Source organism: Xenopus laevis, chromosome 7L (assembly GCF_017654675.1).
Source record: "Xenopus laevis strain J_2021 chromosome 7L, Xenopus_laevis_v10.1, whole genome shotgun sequence".
Taxonomy (NCBI): domain Eukaryota; kingdom Metazoa; phylum Chordata; class Amphibia; order Anura; family Pipidae; genus Xenopus; species Xenopus laevis.
In genome coordinates this window covers 49,422,217-49,441,725 of record NC_054383.1, presented here as the reverse complement: position 1 = coordinate 49,441,725, position 19,509 = coordinate 49,422,217, and the positions used below count along the sequence as shown (strand labels likewise).

The 19,509-nt window shown below is 38.0% G+C and overlaps 1 protein-coding gene across 3 annotated transcripts in view; it reads right to left on the bottom strand.

Annotated features, from left to right (window-relative positions):
- Positions 1-16,493, bottom strand: part of LOC108695797 (rap1 GTPase-GDP dissociation stimulator 1) — a 46,386-nt gene extending 29,893 nt beyond the window's left edge. For 2 of the 3 annotated variants that reach the window (XM_041568948.1, XM_041568950.1), the window contains exons 1-3: positions 16,374-16,493; positions 2,424-2,534; positions 1,564-1,686 (exon numbers count right to left, since the gene is read on the bottom strand). In XM_041568948.1, the coding sequence (XP_041424882.1) occupies positions 1,564-1,686; positions 2,424-2,534; positions 16,374-16,377 (238 nt within the window). In that variant the 5' untranslated portion in view covers positions 16,378-16,493. The remainder of the gene's footprint in view (positions 1-1,563; positions 1,687-2,423; positions 2,535-16,373) is intronic. The other variant, XM_041568949.1, reaches the window with a different exon arrangement.
- Positions 16,494-19,509: the final 3,016 nt, after the last annotated feature.

Here is a 19,509-nt window from a genome sequence, read left to right as displayed (position 1 = left end):
AATGAATCTAGAATGCTGCTTGATGTTCCCCATTAATGTGCTGGAGGAGGAATGTTTGAAAGCATGCACCCATTTAGCAGTGACCCAGTGAGTCTTGAGCCGTTCTTTCTTTATCACTATTATGCACTGCCCTTGTACCACTTTGAAGGAACAATTCCTTAATAAATTTTACACTAAAAATAAAGACTTCTTTATTTTGCTTTTGCCCATTTTTAACCAATTTTTGAAAGATTATTATGTAAACAGCAATTTTATCTTCCTTTATTTCCCAGTAATATCTCAGTAAGCCAACTGTATTTCTCTGCTAACAAACACATCAACTGCTTATAATTTTCTTAAACCTACATTTTGGAAAAATGTTAAGTTACAAAAGGCCATCTCCCATAGACACAGTTTTAATCAACTAATTTCCATTTTTTAAAATGATTTCCTTTTTTTCTGTACTTATAAAACAGTACCTTGTACTTGATCCTAAGATCTAAGATATATTGAATCCTTATTGGAGGCAAAGCAATTCTATTGGGTTTATTTAATGTTTATATTATTTTAATAGACCTTAAAGGAATTGTTCGGTGTAAAAATAAAAACTGGGTAAATAGATAGACTGTGCAAAATGAAAAATGTTTCTAATATAGTTAGTTAGGCAAAAATGTAATGTATAAAGGCTGGAGTGACTAATATAAAAGACAGAACACTACTTCCTTGCTTTTCAGCTCTCTTTGTATACACTGCCTGGTTACCCTGGTTACCAGGCAGTAACAAATCAGTGACTTGAGGAGGGGCCCTATGTGTCATATCTGTTGCTTTTGAATCTGAGCTGAATGCTGAGGATCAATTGCAAACTCACTGAACAGAAATGTACCATGTGCCCCCCCCCTTCAAGTCGCTGACTAGCTCAGAGTTATAGAGCTGAAAAGCAGGAAGTAGTGTTTTGGCTATTATATTACACATCCAGTCACTCCAGCCTTTATAAATTACATTTTTGGCTAACTAACTATATTAGAAACATTTTTTTTAGCACAGCCTATCTATTTACACAGTTTTTATTTTCACACTGAACTGTTCCTTTAAGTATGGTGATTTAAACTATGACCCTTAATCCGGTAAACACAAGATCCCGAGCATTCTGGATAACAGGTCCCTTACCTGTATAAATATTGTACTTTTTTTTCAAGGTTGCAGAGGCAATGCGTGCAATTCACTATATTATACAAACTTTTGCACCTCCTATATCTGGTGAAATCTTTTGGCTTGTGGTGCCTGTAATTACATTGGATTTCATGCGTCTATGAAAATTTGTATTCATCCAGGTCATCATATACAGTATCCAGTGGAATTAAGTCTAAAGAAACTACACTTTTCTGAGTTTTTCTTGAAAAACCACTCAGCATGAACGGTGAAAAAAATTCCAGTTGCTTTTGACTTAATTCTACTAGATATTGGATTTCTTGAATAAAAAAATTGCATTGTTGTTAGAAATATGGCAGAACCAATAAGTTGTATATTGCAATACTTTAGAAAATAGATGAAAGCTCCCAATTTAAAATTCAATGTCACACTTACCATTCTTTGACAGCTCTGCAAGTACATGGGTAGCTTTTTCTGTGCAGGTTGGGTTAGCTGTTAGGATTTTGGCTAAATCTGGTAAAATGTCACACTCTATAAGGGATTTTGAAGAGTTTTGAACTGTAAAGAAGGAGGAGAAACAACAAAATGCACAGATTTTCTAATCAACTTAATAAAGAAAACAACAAAAATCAATGTAATAGATGAATATCTACTGTATTAAGAAGGAAAACATCTAAAAAGTAATTCCTTAATAATTTTATGCCATTGTATCGATTATAACTTGTCTTTCATCTGCATAAAATTTGCTGTCATACTGTTATTATTTGTTTATCATGAAAATCAAATAAAATATTTTCAAAATAAAATAAGAAGTAATTCCGTACTGCCTTGGTGTTAGTGTAGGAGCAAAAAGGGAAGCAAAAGTGTGCCTCTTATTACTCATTCGCTTCAGACTTGTGATGGGGACAGTGGCATGAGGTGCAGAGCTCAATGATGTGCAAGCTAGGTGATGGCCAGGTGGAAGAAGGGGGCTCTCATACATGCCTCCCCCTGCAAGCAGTTTAAAAGTGTACTGTATATCTAGTTATAAATAAATACAAGGGTACCTGAAAATCTCAGGTAGGAATATGGTAAGAAAAGTAATAGAGTGAAAAGAGAACTTTTATGGTGGGCATTATATTTTTTTCCTAAAATCTTACTGCACTTCAGAGATGCTTGTTTTGCATTAGCCTGATAGATTAATAGATTATTGCCATTTTACACACACTAGGAATACAGCAAATGAAACGTTAGGACAGTTTATAGCTACACAGCAGCCAAAATGGTGTACAGCAAATGTAGGCATAATACTTAACTGTCTTCATCAAGAGCCAATAGGATCCCACTGAGACTTTGAAGTATCTGTTTTTCATCATCAGCTTCACCACTACAAAGTTTCAGGCACTTTAAGTGCTGACTTAGCTCATCTGCATTTGATATAGAAATGTCTTAATTAAGTTCTTAGAGCATTAAAACCCACAACAAAAACTCTCTCTTATTTATGACACAAAGTTTTTAAGTTGGAATAATCAAAGAAATTTGCATTGAAACATTTTCTATTATATTGGCCTATTTGAACTGTTTGGGACATTTTGCCATATTTTGTATATAAATCCTAGTAAGACCTTTTATATGAGCCAAGGCATTGCAATGTATCACTTCTTATATAGGCACAGTTTGTGCAGTCATCCAGATCTTATCATTTGACTTCTGGGACAATAATTGGATCATTATAGGGACCAAATGCATGCCCAATGGGAGAGGATATAGTACAGGTATGGGACCTGTTATCCAGAATGCTTAGGACTTGGGGTTTTACAGATAACAGATCTTTCCATAATTTGGATCTTCATACCTTAAGTCTACTAGAAAATTATGTAAACATTAATTAAACCCAATAGGCTGGTTTTGTTTTCAATAAGGATTAATTATATCTTAGTTTGTATCAAGTACAAGGTACTGTTTTAATTTTACAGGGAAAAACAAAATAATTTTTAACATTTTGGATTATTTGAATAAAATGGAGTCTATGAAAGACGGTCTTTCTGTAATTTCTGTATAATGGGTTTCTGGATAACGGATCCTATACCAGTACTTAAATGTATAAGTAAAGTTAATGTGAACAAGAACCCAATACTTTGATACATTAGGGGATATCCCTAAATGCAGGTTTATTAATTATTGGTTGGTGCTAAATGGACAAATTTCAAACATTTTTGCAGATTACCCTCAGTTTAAGATTTAACTACATGTGAACGTTAAATATATGTGTTGACTTTCAAGAGATCAATTTGTTGAATACAATACTGTGCAATTTGGAGGTAAGACCTCCCCTCACCTACCCATCACATATATACAATACTTAGCAGTTCAGATGTTTTGCTGTGGCCCTTGAGAATAATCAACAGAATCACACATAATGCACAATAACAACCTTCTTCGAAAATGTTCCATCTGTTTTCATGTAATTACAGCATAGACTGTATAAATAAAAATACAGCAAAATATAGTGGTTTTGGATTTGAATTAACAATATTATTTGTGTTTGAAAAAGCTCTCATATCTCAGATAAGCCAAATATTTTTGTTTTTTACTTAATAACAAAATTAAAATTTTTTTCAAGTTTTTCTTTTATTGCTGTGGCACAGGAATGAATATGTGAAAATGCACCTGCATGTTTGTACAGCTTATATTTTGAGATCTCCCCAGATACACCAACCAGATAAGTTATGTTACTGTTATGTACAGCATCCCAAACCAGGAACAAACCCCAGCCTCGGCTCAAGCTTTCACCTATAACAGCCGCCTTTTGCTTTGGGAGGAGCCCTCCGCTACTCAGATGCTGCCAGGTCTAAAAGTGAGAGGACCAGGGAGAGAGAGTTCTGTGCAGACAAGGGAACCAAACATTAGTAGGAAGAACCGGAAACAAGGAGCTCAGTCGGGGAACAATATCAATTGACCAGTGTGGCACAAAATCAGGAGACAAGAGGTTAGTTGAGGTCACAGGTTGAACACACTAGTAGCATAGTACAGTGTACAGCATTGTGATCCAAGAGAGTAGTCGGAAACAGGCTAGGATCAGGACAGGCAGGCAGCAAACTAGACAAGGTCAGGGACAGAGGGGGTCAAAAACAGGTTAATTAGACTTAGAATTGCACCCATGAAGTATTGTAAATAGACCTACGTGGGACAATGCGAAAAAGGAACATGCACCTTTAAATATTTGAATTTCGTGCCAAGGCGATGATGTCAGGTACAGCGATCACGTCAAACCTGGAAGTGATGCGGGTCATTCACAGATTGGCACGCAAGTAAGAAGAAGATGGTGTGCATCACGCACAGAAGAAGCTAGTGCTGGGGGTGTCCCCACAGAGAGTGCTGCGGGTTTCCCCGCAGAGAGTGCTGTGGGGTTCCCCACAGAAAGAGTGGCCACCATCCCTGCCGCTTCACTGGACCACCAGGTATTCTCACAGTTACTATACCAAACAACAGTACTTACAACTATCAAACAACCACCTACTAGTTGTTTACTAGTGTGACACTGGTCTTATTTACTATAAAAGTGCTACATTTCACCAGTGCAGTAATCTATACCAACTGAGAAGACATAAGGCAACTGCAATATTTAGCATTTTTTACCTATAATTCAGCATGTTCCCCATAATTCCATAGTAACTGTGGCTCCAGTCCAAGTTGCTTTCTGCACATTGCACATTATGCATAAAAATGGACAAAATTATGTCTTTTTTGCAAATTGTTGCAAATAAGTTGCATCTAGTATTTTCAGAGTCTTTTCTGGAGTTGCACCCAATGCAATGGGCTCAAGTCTGGTGTGACTGTTCAACCATCTGTGGGAAGCCTGGAGCTACCCAAAGCTCGTCCAAGCTGGTGGTAGCTCAAGGATACTTCAGTCACATCTGACTTGAACACACAGCTAAGAAAGTTCATCATTGCTCCATCGAAGTTTGCAGAAGGTTCCTAGCTTGCACATACACATTATGATCATTTTCATCAGGAGCTAGTTAACTTGACTATATGTTTTTGGAGTGAGTCAGGAAACTAGATTACCCAGAGAAAACCAACAAAAGCAAAAGGACACTTTACAAACTCTATGTATACAGGATCCCATTGGAATAAACAAGGACCACAGCTCTGTTAGTGTTATATGTCCTCTTATCTAAAAACATGTTTGGCACTACACATATTGAATAATGAAAAGCTCTTCCAGGTGTAGTACCAATAGTACCACTACCTGGAAAAGACCACCAGATGATAAAAAGTATGAAAGTGTAATATAAATGAACAAAATATGAGATATTTTACATTAAATAGCATTTGAACAAAGTATATCCCAATCAAGGGAGATAGAATAGTCTAAAATATATCAAGTTTTGAAAGGAAAAAAGGTGATACAGCTCCTAAATGGACATATGTATTATACAGACTAGAGAATTTTATTTTAAGTTTTTAAATTCTTAGATGATGCTCCAAATTCATCTCTATCTAGATATGGAGCAGATGTTGGAGAAATTCATAGCAATTTTTTTCCTTTCCATTGCTTTATTGTCTAGTTCATTCTATACATGATCTGGATATAATGACATTAAAAACCCAAAAAAGCCTACAGCTGTTTATACTGTAAGTCCCTACTGTAGCAATCAAGCACATATCTAGCCTTAGGATTGCCAGTTTACCTGGCTGGTAAAAATTATTGTTGATGCTAATGTTTTAAAGGTGAACTAAACCCTAAAAATTAACGTGGTTAAAAATGACATCTTTTATATACTGAACTTCTGGGACAATAGTTAGATAATTATAGGGACCAATGCATTCCCGATGGGAGAGGTACTGTTATCCAGAATGCTTAGGACCTGGGGTTTTCCAGATAACAGGCTGGCCAAGCACCCTAGGCAACCTGGCCGGTTACACCGCCTCATATGCTCTGACGCGTGTGCGCACGTGTATGAGCAGAGAGGCAGATGCGTGTGAATAGATGTGTGTGAATAGCACAGTCCCTCTCAGTTGGAAACAGCCTTCTTGAGAGTGGAGAGAGGGGACCGGACTAGGGGTAGGAGGCAGAGGTGGTACGTGCCTGTTGCCCCAACTGTGCACCCTAGGCACGTGCCTACTCTTTCTACCCCTAGTTCCGGCCCTGGATGTTTGTTTAATATAAATGAGTTACTCACTGAGTATATTGTATTCACATGCAGTAGTTTGAGATCATAGTGACATACACGCAGAAGGTAGATATATAGCTGTCAACCCCCCTATTTTTCGGGGGTTACCAGATTTTGGGCTCTGTCCTCTGGTCACTTTTAAGCATTTCCCTGATTTCTAACAATTTTCCACAATTTTGGATGATTTGTGGGCAAAAATACAATGTTTACATGCGCAGCACGTCCGTGCGCACGCGCAGCACAGAATCTATGGCTTCAGGAGGAGTTGTGCACATGACCGTGACATCACTTCAGCTGACGGCACTTCTGCACTGGAAAAATTTCAGCAATAAACATGATAATAAAATTATACACTGCAAAGTGGCAGGATTCTGCAATTTAAATATGTTTCCTGTAGTTGTGGCTGATACAGGGCATTGTAACAATGAAAATGAACTTTCGTTTGCAGGGGTCAGATATTCCCTTCAAATGTTATAAGCAATCAATAAAAACTAAAACAATGCAAATGTGTTCATATTTATTTCATAGTTATTTACTGACAGAACTGACAGAGCAAAGATTGGGTATGGTAATGAAAAATAGGAGATGTGGGGGGGGGGGAGAAAATCTGCTAAATGACGGAGAAATAATAAGCAGAGAAGACTTGGAAACGACAATTGGAAAACATATAGAAGTCTGCCCTAGATATCTGGCTGACAGATAATTGGAGCAGGCTGAAGGATTTTTTAAGAATGTTCTTTCTTAGAATCTAGTGACATGGCATAAGGATGATTTCTGTGAATAACTGCTACTTTGCACAATGGCAGGAAAAGGAATGCCTGCAGCCTCTCTTGAACATGCTGACAATGTTCTAACTAAGCTCACCCCCTTCCATTAAATTGTTCAGTGTATCTTGAAAAAATCACCAATTACTGCTATTTAGCCATTATGCACAAAAAGTAATTCCTCTAAAATAGAACATTCTAAGACGTAACATAAGTCTGACGTAGTCAGACTCATGTTATCTCACAGTATCTGGGGAGAGGACACACTCATACTCAAGCCTCTAGATCAGGGGTCCCCAACCTTTTTTTTACCCATGAGCCACATTCAAATGTAAAGAGAGTTGGAGAGCAACACAAGCATGAAAAAAAGTCCCTGGAGTGACAAATAAGGGCCGTGATTGGCTATTGGTGGCCCCTATGTGGACTGGCGGCCTACAGGAGACTCTGTTTGGCAGTTAACCTGGTTTTAATACAACCAAAACTTGCCTCCAAGTCTGGAATTAAAAAATAAACTCCTGCTTTGAGGCCACTGAGAGCAACAGCCAATTGGTTGGAGAGCAACATGTTGCTCACAAGCTACTGGTTGGGGATCACTGCTCTAGATATTCCAGTTAGTGGTTGATCCTAATGAACAGCATGACTTGATTGGTCATAAAACCTAGTTAATATTGCCAGATAATTTCACTTGTCCAGAGAGCTTATCCCCTTTGCAAAGAAACACATCTTGCAATGGACTTGCAATTTGTTTTTTTTTTCACAAATCACATTTTTTCTCTCAAAGGTTGTGTTTTTTTATATTCCTCTTAAAATTTAAAAATTCCGAGATTTATTAGTGTAAAAATCATGAAAAACTCTTTGGCAACTAAAAGCCCAATGGAAGTCAAGGGGGCTCCGCTGATACAATTGCACTTTTTTTAGCCATTCAGACTTTTAGAGGTTTTCAACTTTTTTTTCACTAGTAATTGTCCAAAAAACTCAGAGGTTTTCATATTTTTTAGCACAGCATTCTTTGTTTTTCTTTTTTGCTGTGGGGTCCAGTAACATCTAGTTATGCCACTCCCTAAGACTATTCATTATGCTGGTGTGTCAGGGAATATCTTTTTTTCCCCCACAAATTTAATCAACCAGTGCCTATATTTTCAGCACTGCTTGTGTTCATTTACAGACGGGCTGATCATTTGCATCTATTGCTTATTTCTCCACTCAGATTTACAAATATTAACATAACTGTTTTACAGTTCTATTTAAGCTATAATTACGGAGTTTGCCCTGGGTATATTCCACTCAAGATTTGACTTTCTAATTTTAGCCAGTGCATATGTCATTGTAGAAACCTAATTAGTATTCACAGCCGAGGAACTATTAAATGTGCCTGACAACTCCCTCTAGGGTTTTGCTCACCGAAGTGAACAAGATTAGAATGAGGAATCTATAGTAACATATGTGAAATATACTAAAATGTATTCTTATATCTAACAGGAAATTACAATAGTCTATATTAAATATCACATTAGCTGCTTATGTCTGCAACTGACCATATTTAGAATTTCCATACAGTGGATACAGAATATAAATACATGGCTCATTTATTTTCTAAGCTACAATTCCCAGCATCCATATAAACAGAATTATAGGAGTTGTCATTTAGCAAATGTTGGAATTAAAATATGCTTATTTGCACTTTACAACTTGTCCCTGTGCTATTTTCAAGCTGTGTTTATAGGTGCAATACTCTGCACTCACAAAATGGAATACAAAGGGCTAGGCCAGTTTTTGTATGCAGCACTAGCAGCAGTACCATTGCTATTATTATTATTAATATATATATATATATATATATATATATATATATATATATATATATATATATATATATATATATATATATATATATATATATATATATATATATATATATTATTAATATATTATTCTTATTATTATATATCATATTGATCAGCGCTGTAAAATAAATGTGTTTATGCAAAAAAAATCACATAACATGCATAGAACATACAGAGTTACATACATAATCACCAGTACTGGTACAAAATGTGAGAAAGGCTCTGTGCAAAAGAGCTTACAATCTAAAAGGGGAAGGGAATGAGACACCAGGTGTGGGAGAGAGTAAGATCAGAAATTAGCCAGATAAGTATTGTTTTTGGTAGCTAAACAGAGTGAGGGTAGGCTTCTCTAAATAAGTGTGTTTTAAGAAATATTTTGAAAGCAGAAAGGTTGGGAGAGAGACAGTCACACAGACCCTGGTGAGAGATTTCCAGAGGAGGGGTGCAGCCCTTACAAAGTCTTGAATGCAAGCATGTGAGGAGGTAATGAGAGAAGAGTTGAGGAGCAGGTCAGTAGGGGAGTGTATTAAGTGGTTGGGTGAGTACGTAGAGATGAGTTCAGCGTTGTAGGGTGGGGCAGAGTTATAAAGTGCTTTGAATGTCAGGGTCATCAGTTTGAATTATATTCTGAAAGGTAGTGGAAGCCAGTGCAGGGATTGACATTCATTCAGTGTTCATTATGTACAGGAGGGGTGACAGACTTTGGCGGGGAAGGCCAATTAATAGAGTTACAGTAGTTTAGATGTGATATGATGAGAGTGAATAAGAAATTTAGCAGCATCTTGGATGATAAATTATCATATATTGGATATGTGACATGATTTAATAAGTGACTGGATATGAGGATTGAAGGACAGGGCAGAATCACCCGGACATCATTAACTATGATAAATACTTGTAACACCTATTTGGGCTGCATAGCACACAAATAGTTAAACTGTCCAGCTAGCAGTAGAAGCATGGGTTACACGCGACTTCACACAACAGGGTCAGGGCCTTCGCCATGTGGAAGTGTTCCCTCTATGCTGTAGTGCAACTACATCCCCCCAGGCTACTGTGCATACAACAAAAGATGGGCGCCAGGAGGTTCTTGCAGTAAAACAGAAAACGGTTTATTTAACTATGCACGAGGCAAGTGACCACAGGTTTAGTACTCACGCAGGAGCTGAGGCAATAGCACATTTCTCACACAGAGCTGCAGGCATTAGGCATTTCTCACAGAGGAAAGGTCTCCATTAGGCATTTGCAGTATTCACACACATTCCCTCCTGGAAGTTGTCAGGAAAGCAGCTTCTACCCTACAGTCCCTCTTCACTGAAGTCCCTGACTGGAGGCAACACATAAAGCCTCTGGGAAGCTACTCCCTTACTGCAAATCCTTGTTGGAGCTTCAGCTGCTCTTTCTCTCTCACCTCTCTGCCTTTCTCTCCTAGAGAGACTATAACAAGTCTGCCCTAGTGCAACTATTCCTCATTCACGGGGTTACCTGGTCCCCGACTTCTTCTTCCAAAGCACATGGGCCTTTCTGGGCCTAGCTGTGCCCAGGCTCCCCTGAGCACACCCAGCTGGATCACCATCCACAGGCCAAAGAGGAAGTGGCCACTCCCTACACACACTATATAGCAGTGTAGCAGGGGAGTGTCATTCTCTCCTGGCAGATCACTCTAAGAAAAAAGGTGGGGGCCTTAAAGCTGCAGGGCAGATTACCCAGTAGGGGTCCCTACATACTTCTGGGAGGTTATGGGTGTTAGTTGGGGAAAAGAGAACCATTTCCATTTTAGAGAGGTTAAATTTAAGGTAGCATTATGACATCCATGTAGAGATAGCGGACAGAAAGGAGGAGACCCGAGTTAAGAGCTCTGGGTTGAGAGAGGAGAGATAGATCTCAATATACTCAGTATAGAGGTGGTATTGGAAACCACACAAGTTAATTAGTTTACTGAGCAATGAAGTAGAGAGAGAAAATAAAGGGCCCAGGTGAGGTAAAAAGAGAACCAGGACAGGGCTGTGTCACGAAGGCTAATCGAATGGAGGGATTGGAGGAGGAGAGGATGATCCACAGTGTCAAATGCAGCTGAGAGATGAAGAAGTAGTAGTAATGAGAAGTGGTTGTTGGCTTTTGCTGTTAAAAGGTCATTAGTTAGTCAGGGCAGTTTCAATGGAGTGTTGTTGCCTAAAACCAGATTGCAGGGGGTCCAGCAGGTTATTGTCAGAGCGGAATGGCGTTAGTCGGTTGTAAACTAGGCACTCAAGTAGTTTAGAGATGAAAGGTAGCAGAGCGATAGGTCGGGGGTTATAAAGATTGGAGGGCTCAAGAGAGTATTTTTCAGAATGGGGGTAACAAGAGCATGTTTTAGTTGAGAAGGAAACATTACATTTGAGAGTGAGAGATTAAAGGGAAAACTATACCCCCTGAACAATGTAGGTCTCTAAAAAATATATTGAATAAAACAGCTCATATGGAAAACCCTGTTTCATGTAAATAAACCATTTTCATAATAATATACTTTTTCATTAGTATGTGCCATTTGGTAATCATAAGAAGAAAATTGCCATTTTAAAAAAGACAGACATGTCTTTTGCTTCCACACATCTTCCTGTTATAGTTAGAGTTGTAGTATTTCTGGTCAGGTGATATCTGAGGCAGCACAGAGACCATCACAAAATGGTTGTTCAAGGCAAGAGATGTAAAAGGACAATATTTACTTATATATACCAGTTTGGTAAGATTTTTTAATATGCCACTTACTTTTATATAAACTGTTGCCTTAGTATTCATTTTGGGGATTCCTTTAAATAGCTTAAGGCCTTGTTTAAGTTAAGGCCTTGATTAGACAGGGACTGGCATTGCAAAGAAGTTTGGAAGGAATAGGATCAAGTGGGCCAAAAGTTTTGAGACTTCCTCATCAGTCACAGGGGAGAAGGGGCGCAGCAGAGACTGGGGAGTATGGGGAGTATGGGGAATGGCGGTGAATGTCTAGGGGGTTTAGAAGTGTAATACCACTTCTGATGGTGTCAATTTTGTTTTTGAAGTGCTCATCAATATCTTGAGCACAGAGAGTTCTGCCCCAGGTGTTCCCCAGGGAGTAGGGAAGGGCAAAGAAGAGTGTAAAAGTTAGGGGACAGTTGTGAAAGTATTTTAGAAAGGGAGTTAATGAGTTTAGTAAAGTACATTTGTTTGGCTAGGGAAAAGCTGGTGTTATAGGATTTATAGCTCCAGAAGTCCAATTCTAAGTGGGATTTGTGCCAGCAATGCTCAAGTGCACATGATTGTCTTTGGAGAGCTTTTGTATGAGTAGTATGCCAAGGATGAAGTGGTTTGGGTCGAGTGCATTTAGTTTTGGCAGGAGCAAGCTCATTAAGGGCAGTCATGTGCTGTAGTAGACAGTGGTAGCCGGATTAGTACAGGAGGTGGCTGAGATATTAGGGTAAGGAGAGTCAAAGGACAAAGAGAGATGCAACACTTCTAGTGCTTACAAGTCACGTTATGTACATGTTTGGGGAATAGCCGGGTGTGAGGAGGGCATTAGTGAGAGTTGAAATGTGAGCAGATTGTGATAAAACAGGGGAAATGGCGAGTTAGTAAAATTGGAAATTGAACAGAATCTAGTAAATATAAAATGCAGCGAGTTATCACTGGAGTGAGAGGGGGAGTCTGAGCACAGAGATAAGCCTAGAGAGGATGTCAATGAAAGATGTTTAGAGACAGCAGGGTTTTTAAGATTGCTAACAGGTATATTAAAGTCACCTAATATGATGGATTGGCGTCAGATGAAAGGAAATAAAGAAGCCAAGCAGCAAAGTTGTCAAAAAATTATGAGGTTGGTCCAGGAGATCAATACTGTATATCACAGCAATACAAAGTGATACAGGAGAAAAGCGCCTAATACAGTGAGCCTCAAATTAGGGAAATGAGAGAGAAGGAACAGGTGGAAGAACTTTAAAAGTACAGCGGGAAGAGAAGGTCTATAAGTATGAGTACGGTATAGGCCCCCGCAAGACAGGGCAGCAGGTGACGCAGTATCAGTAGAAGAAAGCCAGGTTTCAGTAAGTGCGAGTAGGTTGAAGAAACTGGTGATAAAAAGGTCTTGTATAGAGGTGAATTTGTTGCAAACAGAGTGGGCATTCCAGAGAGCACAGGAAAGATTAACTGGGTTCTTGGGTATAGGGTTACGATTTCTGTGACATTGGAATTTACACAGAAAGGAAGGAGATATAATTGGATGGGGCAAGGGCCACCTGCCAGCAATAGAAGGGAGAGATAAGCTAACAGGATTTGTAAGTTCGAAGTTTGTATGAAGAGAAAAAGTTACCTGGAACAGCAATTTTTACAATTATTAGCAATTCAGGTTTGTGTGCTTCTAGCATTGTTAAAGAACATTGTTCTAGAACAGTCATCCCCAACCAGTGGCTCTCACCAACCCTTTGGATGTTAAGCAGTTGCTTATTTTTAAATTCCTGGCTTGGATGCAAGTATTGATTACATTAAAAACTATGTGTACTGCCACACAGAGCCCACTTTATACTGTCAATCCACATAAGGGCTACCATATGTCCAATCACAGCACATATTTGCACCACCCAGGAACATTTTTCATGCTTGCATTTTTTCCCAACTCTTTTTACATCTGAATGTGGCTCATGGCTAAAAACTGTTGGGGACCCCAATTCTAGAACATAATAAATCAGACCCATAGCTTTCACAGAGGTATATTTATCAAAGAGTGAAGTTAATAGTGAAGTCCCTCCACTAGATAAATACGCCTTTCAAAATCCCATAGAAATGAATTGAGAGCTGCGGAATTTCACTCTAGTGGCGGATCTTCACTCTTTGATAAATTTACCCCTTAGTATTTTTGTTAGGAGAGCCGCCTGATACCACAATGTGATTAGACAAGGCATATTGGTTAACATTATAAGTGACATGGAAACTGGATGGACAGGGAATTTTGACCCAACTGTCCTTCGTCAGCAATTCTTGTTTCAGGTGAGAGAACTCAGTATTTTAACTCAGACAAAAAGTCGACAAAATACCCAGCAGTGTTATTATGTTTTTGTTTGTAAATCAGTTTAAACACTACAAAGTACCGAATTATATCCAGGCACTCCTGTATGACCCCAGTATCTCCACAGAAAAGCCCTGAAGAAGGGAGGTTAAATTACAAAAAAAAAAATAATTAAACAGACACTTAACAAAAAATGCAATAAAAATAAAAATGAACAGGAGGAAAACCCTTGATGTGCAGTGTTGCTGCAGTACTGATTTGTATTTAACATTTCAAAAAGTTAATTTAATGATAGACTCGTAAATAAACTTACCAAATCAACCTTCTCATCAGGTACTACATGGATGCATTCAGATTTTTGGTTTGTTCCCAGTTAAATGGTTGATCTGGTCAGCTTACTATAATGTAAAGCTGGCCATAGATGTTGAGATTTTTAAAAGATCAGATCCTCATCGGGAGACCACGATCTTCTCGGAACGATCGTACGAATTTACCATCAACTAAAAAGACCAATTTGCCAGGAAAACAAAGGGTAGCTGCCTGCTTGGCCCTGCAAGCATAGATAGATTGCACTGGGACCGACAAAGATTTTTTGACCTGGCCAATCAATTTCCTGACAGATGTCGTCCGAAAAATCGTAAGATGTACGATCGTTCGAATCCCACTAACCGCACGATAATTTCAAAGGATTAGTCGGACTTCCCTAAAATCGGTCGTTCGGCAAGAAGAATCGTCGCGTCTATGGGGAGCTTTAGATTTTGAAACAGCCTCCCTTAGAACTAATATTGCTGCACCATCCCATTCACTAATGCCGGCTGACCAGTATCTTACCCTGAATAAAATATAAACTTCATTAACTAAATTGAAAAAAAATATGTCCAAGAAAATGTTAAAAACAAATGGCCAAGCAGGGGTCTAGACAAATACAAATACAAAAATACAACCCCAGTCAGGGGTCTAGAACATAGCAGCAAACTACTAGGGGTATAGGATGCATTATCTAGAAACCTGTTATCCAGAAAGCTCTGAATTACAAGAAGGCTATTTCCCATAGACTTAATTTTAATTATATAGTTCAAATTTTTAAAAACAATTTCCTTTTTATCTGTAATAATTAAACAGTACTTTGTACTTGATCCAAACTGATTTATAATTAATCCTTATTGGTGGCATATAGCGGTATGTTTATTTAAAGTATAGTATCATAGTTTTTATTACATTTTTTAATAGACTTAAGGTATGGAGATCCAAATCACGGAAAGATCCCTTATCCGGAAAACCCCAGGTCCTGAGCATTCTGGTTAACAAGTCCCATAACTGTATATGGCAGAAATAGTGGATTCATCATATATATTCCTCAGTATAATGCTTGGGACTCCTTTCCATCCTTCCCCACATGCCCCTTGAAATAGTAGGCACCTGCAAATTAGAAAGAGTTCTGATGCTCTGCCTAACTGCTGCTAAAAGTTCATACTCCTGGTTATATGATTTCTCTTTCCTATAACATTACACTGACCCTGCATTCCATGTGTCTCATTATTTGCGGAAGGTGCTCCCTGTGCTATTTTTGATCCAATTCCAAATTGGAGTCCTGCTGAACAAAAGCCTAAATAGTTCAAAAGTCCAAAATAAAAAAAAATGAAGGCCGATTACAAATGTAGTTGCAGCAATACTGCATATCTAACATGATGCTAAAATAAAAATAATTTATAGCATTCTCGTAAATCAGCCATAGAAGGGTGCCACGCTATTAGTGACTATTCATGAGCTGATCTAGTTGAAGGCATGAAGATAGTACTGTAAACACAAGGGCCAAGGGTCATGCTGACAGCTGCTATCAAGGCCAGAGACATAAATATATCTACTTGATACTTATTACTAATTCATAATTTTGGGACCACAGAAGCACAAACATTGTCATGATGCAGTAACAAAACTTAAAGAACAAGCAAAAAATCTACTATGTATTTTGTTAGAATGAGCACTGCGTGATTTTACCTAATAAAAATTGTTACTCCTCTTCTGCTTTACAGAGAATACCTTGAATAATAAAGTAAACCTTATGCTCCAAACCTTACGCTAAGCTTACCTGTCATGTATATATATTAACTGCAAAATTATATATATATATATATATATATATATATATATATATATATATATATATATATATATATATATATACACATCTGTCCATTTTACATCCAGCTTAATGCAAGGCTGGCCCAGTTCACAATGCATGCATTGAAGATATTATATGTAAACAAAGGCATTTTAGAACGTTTCCTAGAGGACGAGAGAAGATGTGACCTGTACAACTGGCCCAGAAATTAATGTTTTAATCTCAAGCTAATTCATTCCTTTCTCCACAGACAACCATATAGATAGATGCTATTCTTCAAAAATGTGTATAATGGACACAGCATTTTTTTTTCCAGTAAATTAAATATTAAATATTACTACAGTTTTTACTCACCCATTGAAGCTGTGTCCAGCAGGAAAAAGAGAAGAAGTGCAATTGAAGAAGAATCCTTAGAAATGATCTGTCCTTTCCAGCCTGTAAGCTCAGAGTAAGATAAATGTATCTATCTCTCTCGATTCCTCTCTCCCTCCCTCCCTCCCTCTCCCTTTCAATGACCCAGCTCTTCAAAATGCATTTAATACTCCCTAATTACTTAATCTCCTACAACAGCTTACACGACAAGCTTAGCATTGCCTTGAACAGTAATATAAACATAGAAATAACAGGCTGCTTGGGACCTTGCATTGTTTACAAGCTACGGCTTTTATTTTCATGGTGAATTCTGTTTGATTCAGACAGGCGAGGTAATATTTAACAAGAGGCACTTACAAAAGGGACTGCTTCCACTGTTCTCTCTGATGCTCTATAAATAGATTTCTTTTTGAGAAGGGTAATTGCAAATGCTGAGAAAATATACATTTGCTAAGACTAAAATCACATTTCTAGGTTTCTTTGTTGTCAGACTTTTAATACTGATGAAATATTTACAAGTTTGAAAAAAACTGATGTTTGTTTTGAAAAGAGGTTCTTAATGGACATAAGTTTCATTTTGTCACAAGTGTATCAGGATAATAACTACCTGTGGTGCAGCAGCTATAGAAAAAGCTCATAAAAATATAATAAATGTAAGCAGGTTCTAAGATTATTGTAACCTAAGCTTTGAGGCACACAGTGCAGCTTTATGTGAATGAAAAAGCCACTGAATCCCCTTCCACCTATATTATTGCCAAAGTATGAATCTGGGGGTAATAATCCCGTTTTTCTATTTCTAATATGTATCAGCCATTTGCAAGCTAAGTGTATCCAGTATCCACCCTCCTATCTTGATGTGTTTTGTGTCACTACACTGCACCTGCTCAGGCTTTCATAGAATAACACGTCTTTCATACAGGCAGAGGTTCATATGGGCTTTAGTTGCCTGATACTTGACAGATTGACCTCAGCTGTGATCATGTCATACCGGACACTAGGTAGAAAACCAATAAAGAAAACACAAGTACAGTACATTTCTAATGCATCTTGGCTGTTACAGGCAAAGGCTAAATTATTTACAACGGTGGACAATACTTAACAGCAACGTTTATCAATTTTGAAAAATGTAACAATAATAAATATGTATTTGTAGGTTCCTGTACTAGTGCAGTTTTCATTTTGCACCAATATGTGCTAAGTCAATATGCCCATGTTCTTTAACAAAGAACAATACGTCCCATTTATAGCTGCCATCAGGAATCATGGTGCCCCTTTCCTAGCAGTTAGCAGGGCACTCCCCACGGGGGGGGGGGGCAATAATTAGACATACTGGGGCTCATTTATCAACACAGGGCAAATTTGCCCATGGGCAGTTACCTATAGCAACCAATCAGTGATTAGCATTTTATAGCCAGCTGGAAGCAGAACAATGAATGCAGCAATTTGATTGGTTGCCATGGGTTACTGCCCATACGCAAATTTGCCCAGTTTTGATAAATGACCCCCACTGTATGTAGAATGGTTTGCATGCAAACAACCATGCTTCTGCTCTGTTGTGGGCAAGCCCAATTAAGTCAAGTACCACAACTTCCCCCTCAAGCCATGTTTAGAAGATCTGGAAATCCCAGTTTAGTGTCTCTTGGGGGCCGCTCTGCCATGGGGCTTCTGACTGCAGTGCCTCCTGTACCCACCCCCGATGGCTGTCCTGTCCCATCCAACCCTTAACTTATTTTCCATACCTTTCTCCTTTTAAAAATTATTACAATTTGTTATACTGTATGTATTATGTTATATTATTTGTGTTACTTTCGTATTCCAGTTCACAGAAGGACATCACTGTTTATCAAGGGTCAATAAGCTAATAACAAGGTACTGAAGATTCAGGCTGTCCTGCAACAACCATTTCATGGTTAGGCAGGATATATGCAGTAAAAAATGTCTGGCTACCAAAACTTATAAATTTAGAGCTCGCCATTTTAATGTCCCTGCTTACGATATTAGCTGACTTTTAAAAAGAGGTACTTCATACTTCATTGGTTAAAACAAAAGCTCGAGGATGCTTAAACTAACATGATATCGCAATTGACTTTGCCTGGCGAAGCCTGCAGGAGCATGTGCAGTTGGGGCTAGTCAGGAATCAGCTTCAACTGCACATGTTCTTGCATATATTCATTTTTTCTACTACTTTGTTTACTAATTGATGCAGTATGTATACAGAAATTTGGAAATCTTTAAAAAAAAATTATAAAAAAAAACTTTTCTGGTTGTTAGGTGTTCATCTAATGAAGAGGTTCACAAGCCTTTAGTTGAGCAGACAAGGAATAAACACTATAGGCATCTCTAGACCAGCCTTTTTTTCAAAAGAGGGATGGCTAGTGTAGATTTGCTGACACAATGCAAAATGTTAAGCATAATCACAGAGTTTTACAAACTGCCAGAGACCATGTTTGCATGTGAAAATTGTGTTATCTGGATTGATGAAAGTAGTATACCAGTTTATTAAACATTTGATGCTCAGTTTGCTACTGTTGCACATTCAAAATCTAGTGTTAATTAGTATATTAATGAACATGTAATCTTCCGATGCCAGGTAGGACTGTTTAGCTAAGGATGTTGTTTTTCAGGTATTTCGCCTAATGGTTCCATGTGGCATAATTTGTGAGAATTTCAACAAACAAACCTTAAAATCCCTTTGTGTATGTGCCCAAAAGAGAATGTGCCATGATCTGACCATCTGGAATATTGGGCAGTGATTTAATCCAGATGCTTCTATTAATCCTCTCCAGTATCATCGGCATTATGATGGTTTCAGACCTATTATATTTAGAATGCAGTGAACTGTAGCTTTATAATGACAAATCTAGACCTAAAACCAAATACAATGTGTACTCGGTTATATGCAAGGGGAATTTTATAATTTCTGAACAGTGTTTTTGATCATTCTGAGCCACCTAATATAGGAGACTTGCTTCAAATTCCTCTTAGCTCCCTATGTTTCATTAAAGAAGGCATGTAAAGTGACAGCCTCCTCTTCTATGCACAAGCACAGCCAATATACTAGAATGTTGTGTCATCATGTTACTAGAATTTTGTGGAATAATATGTTGTGTAAAGCTAC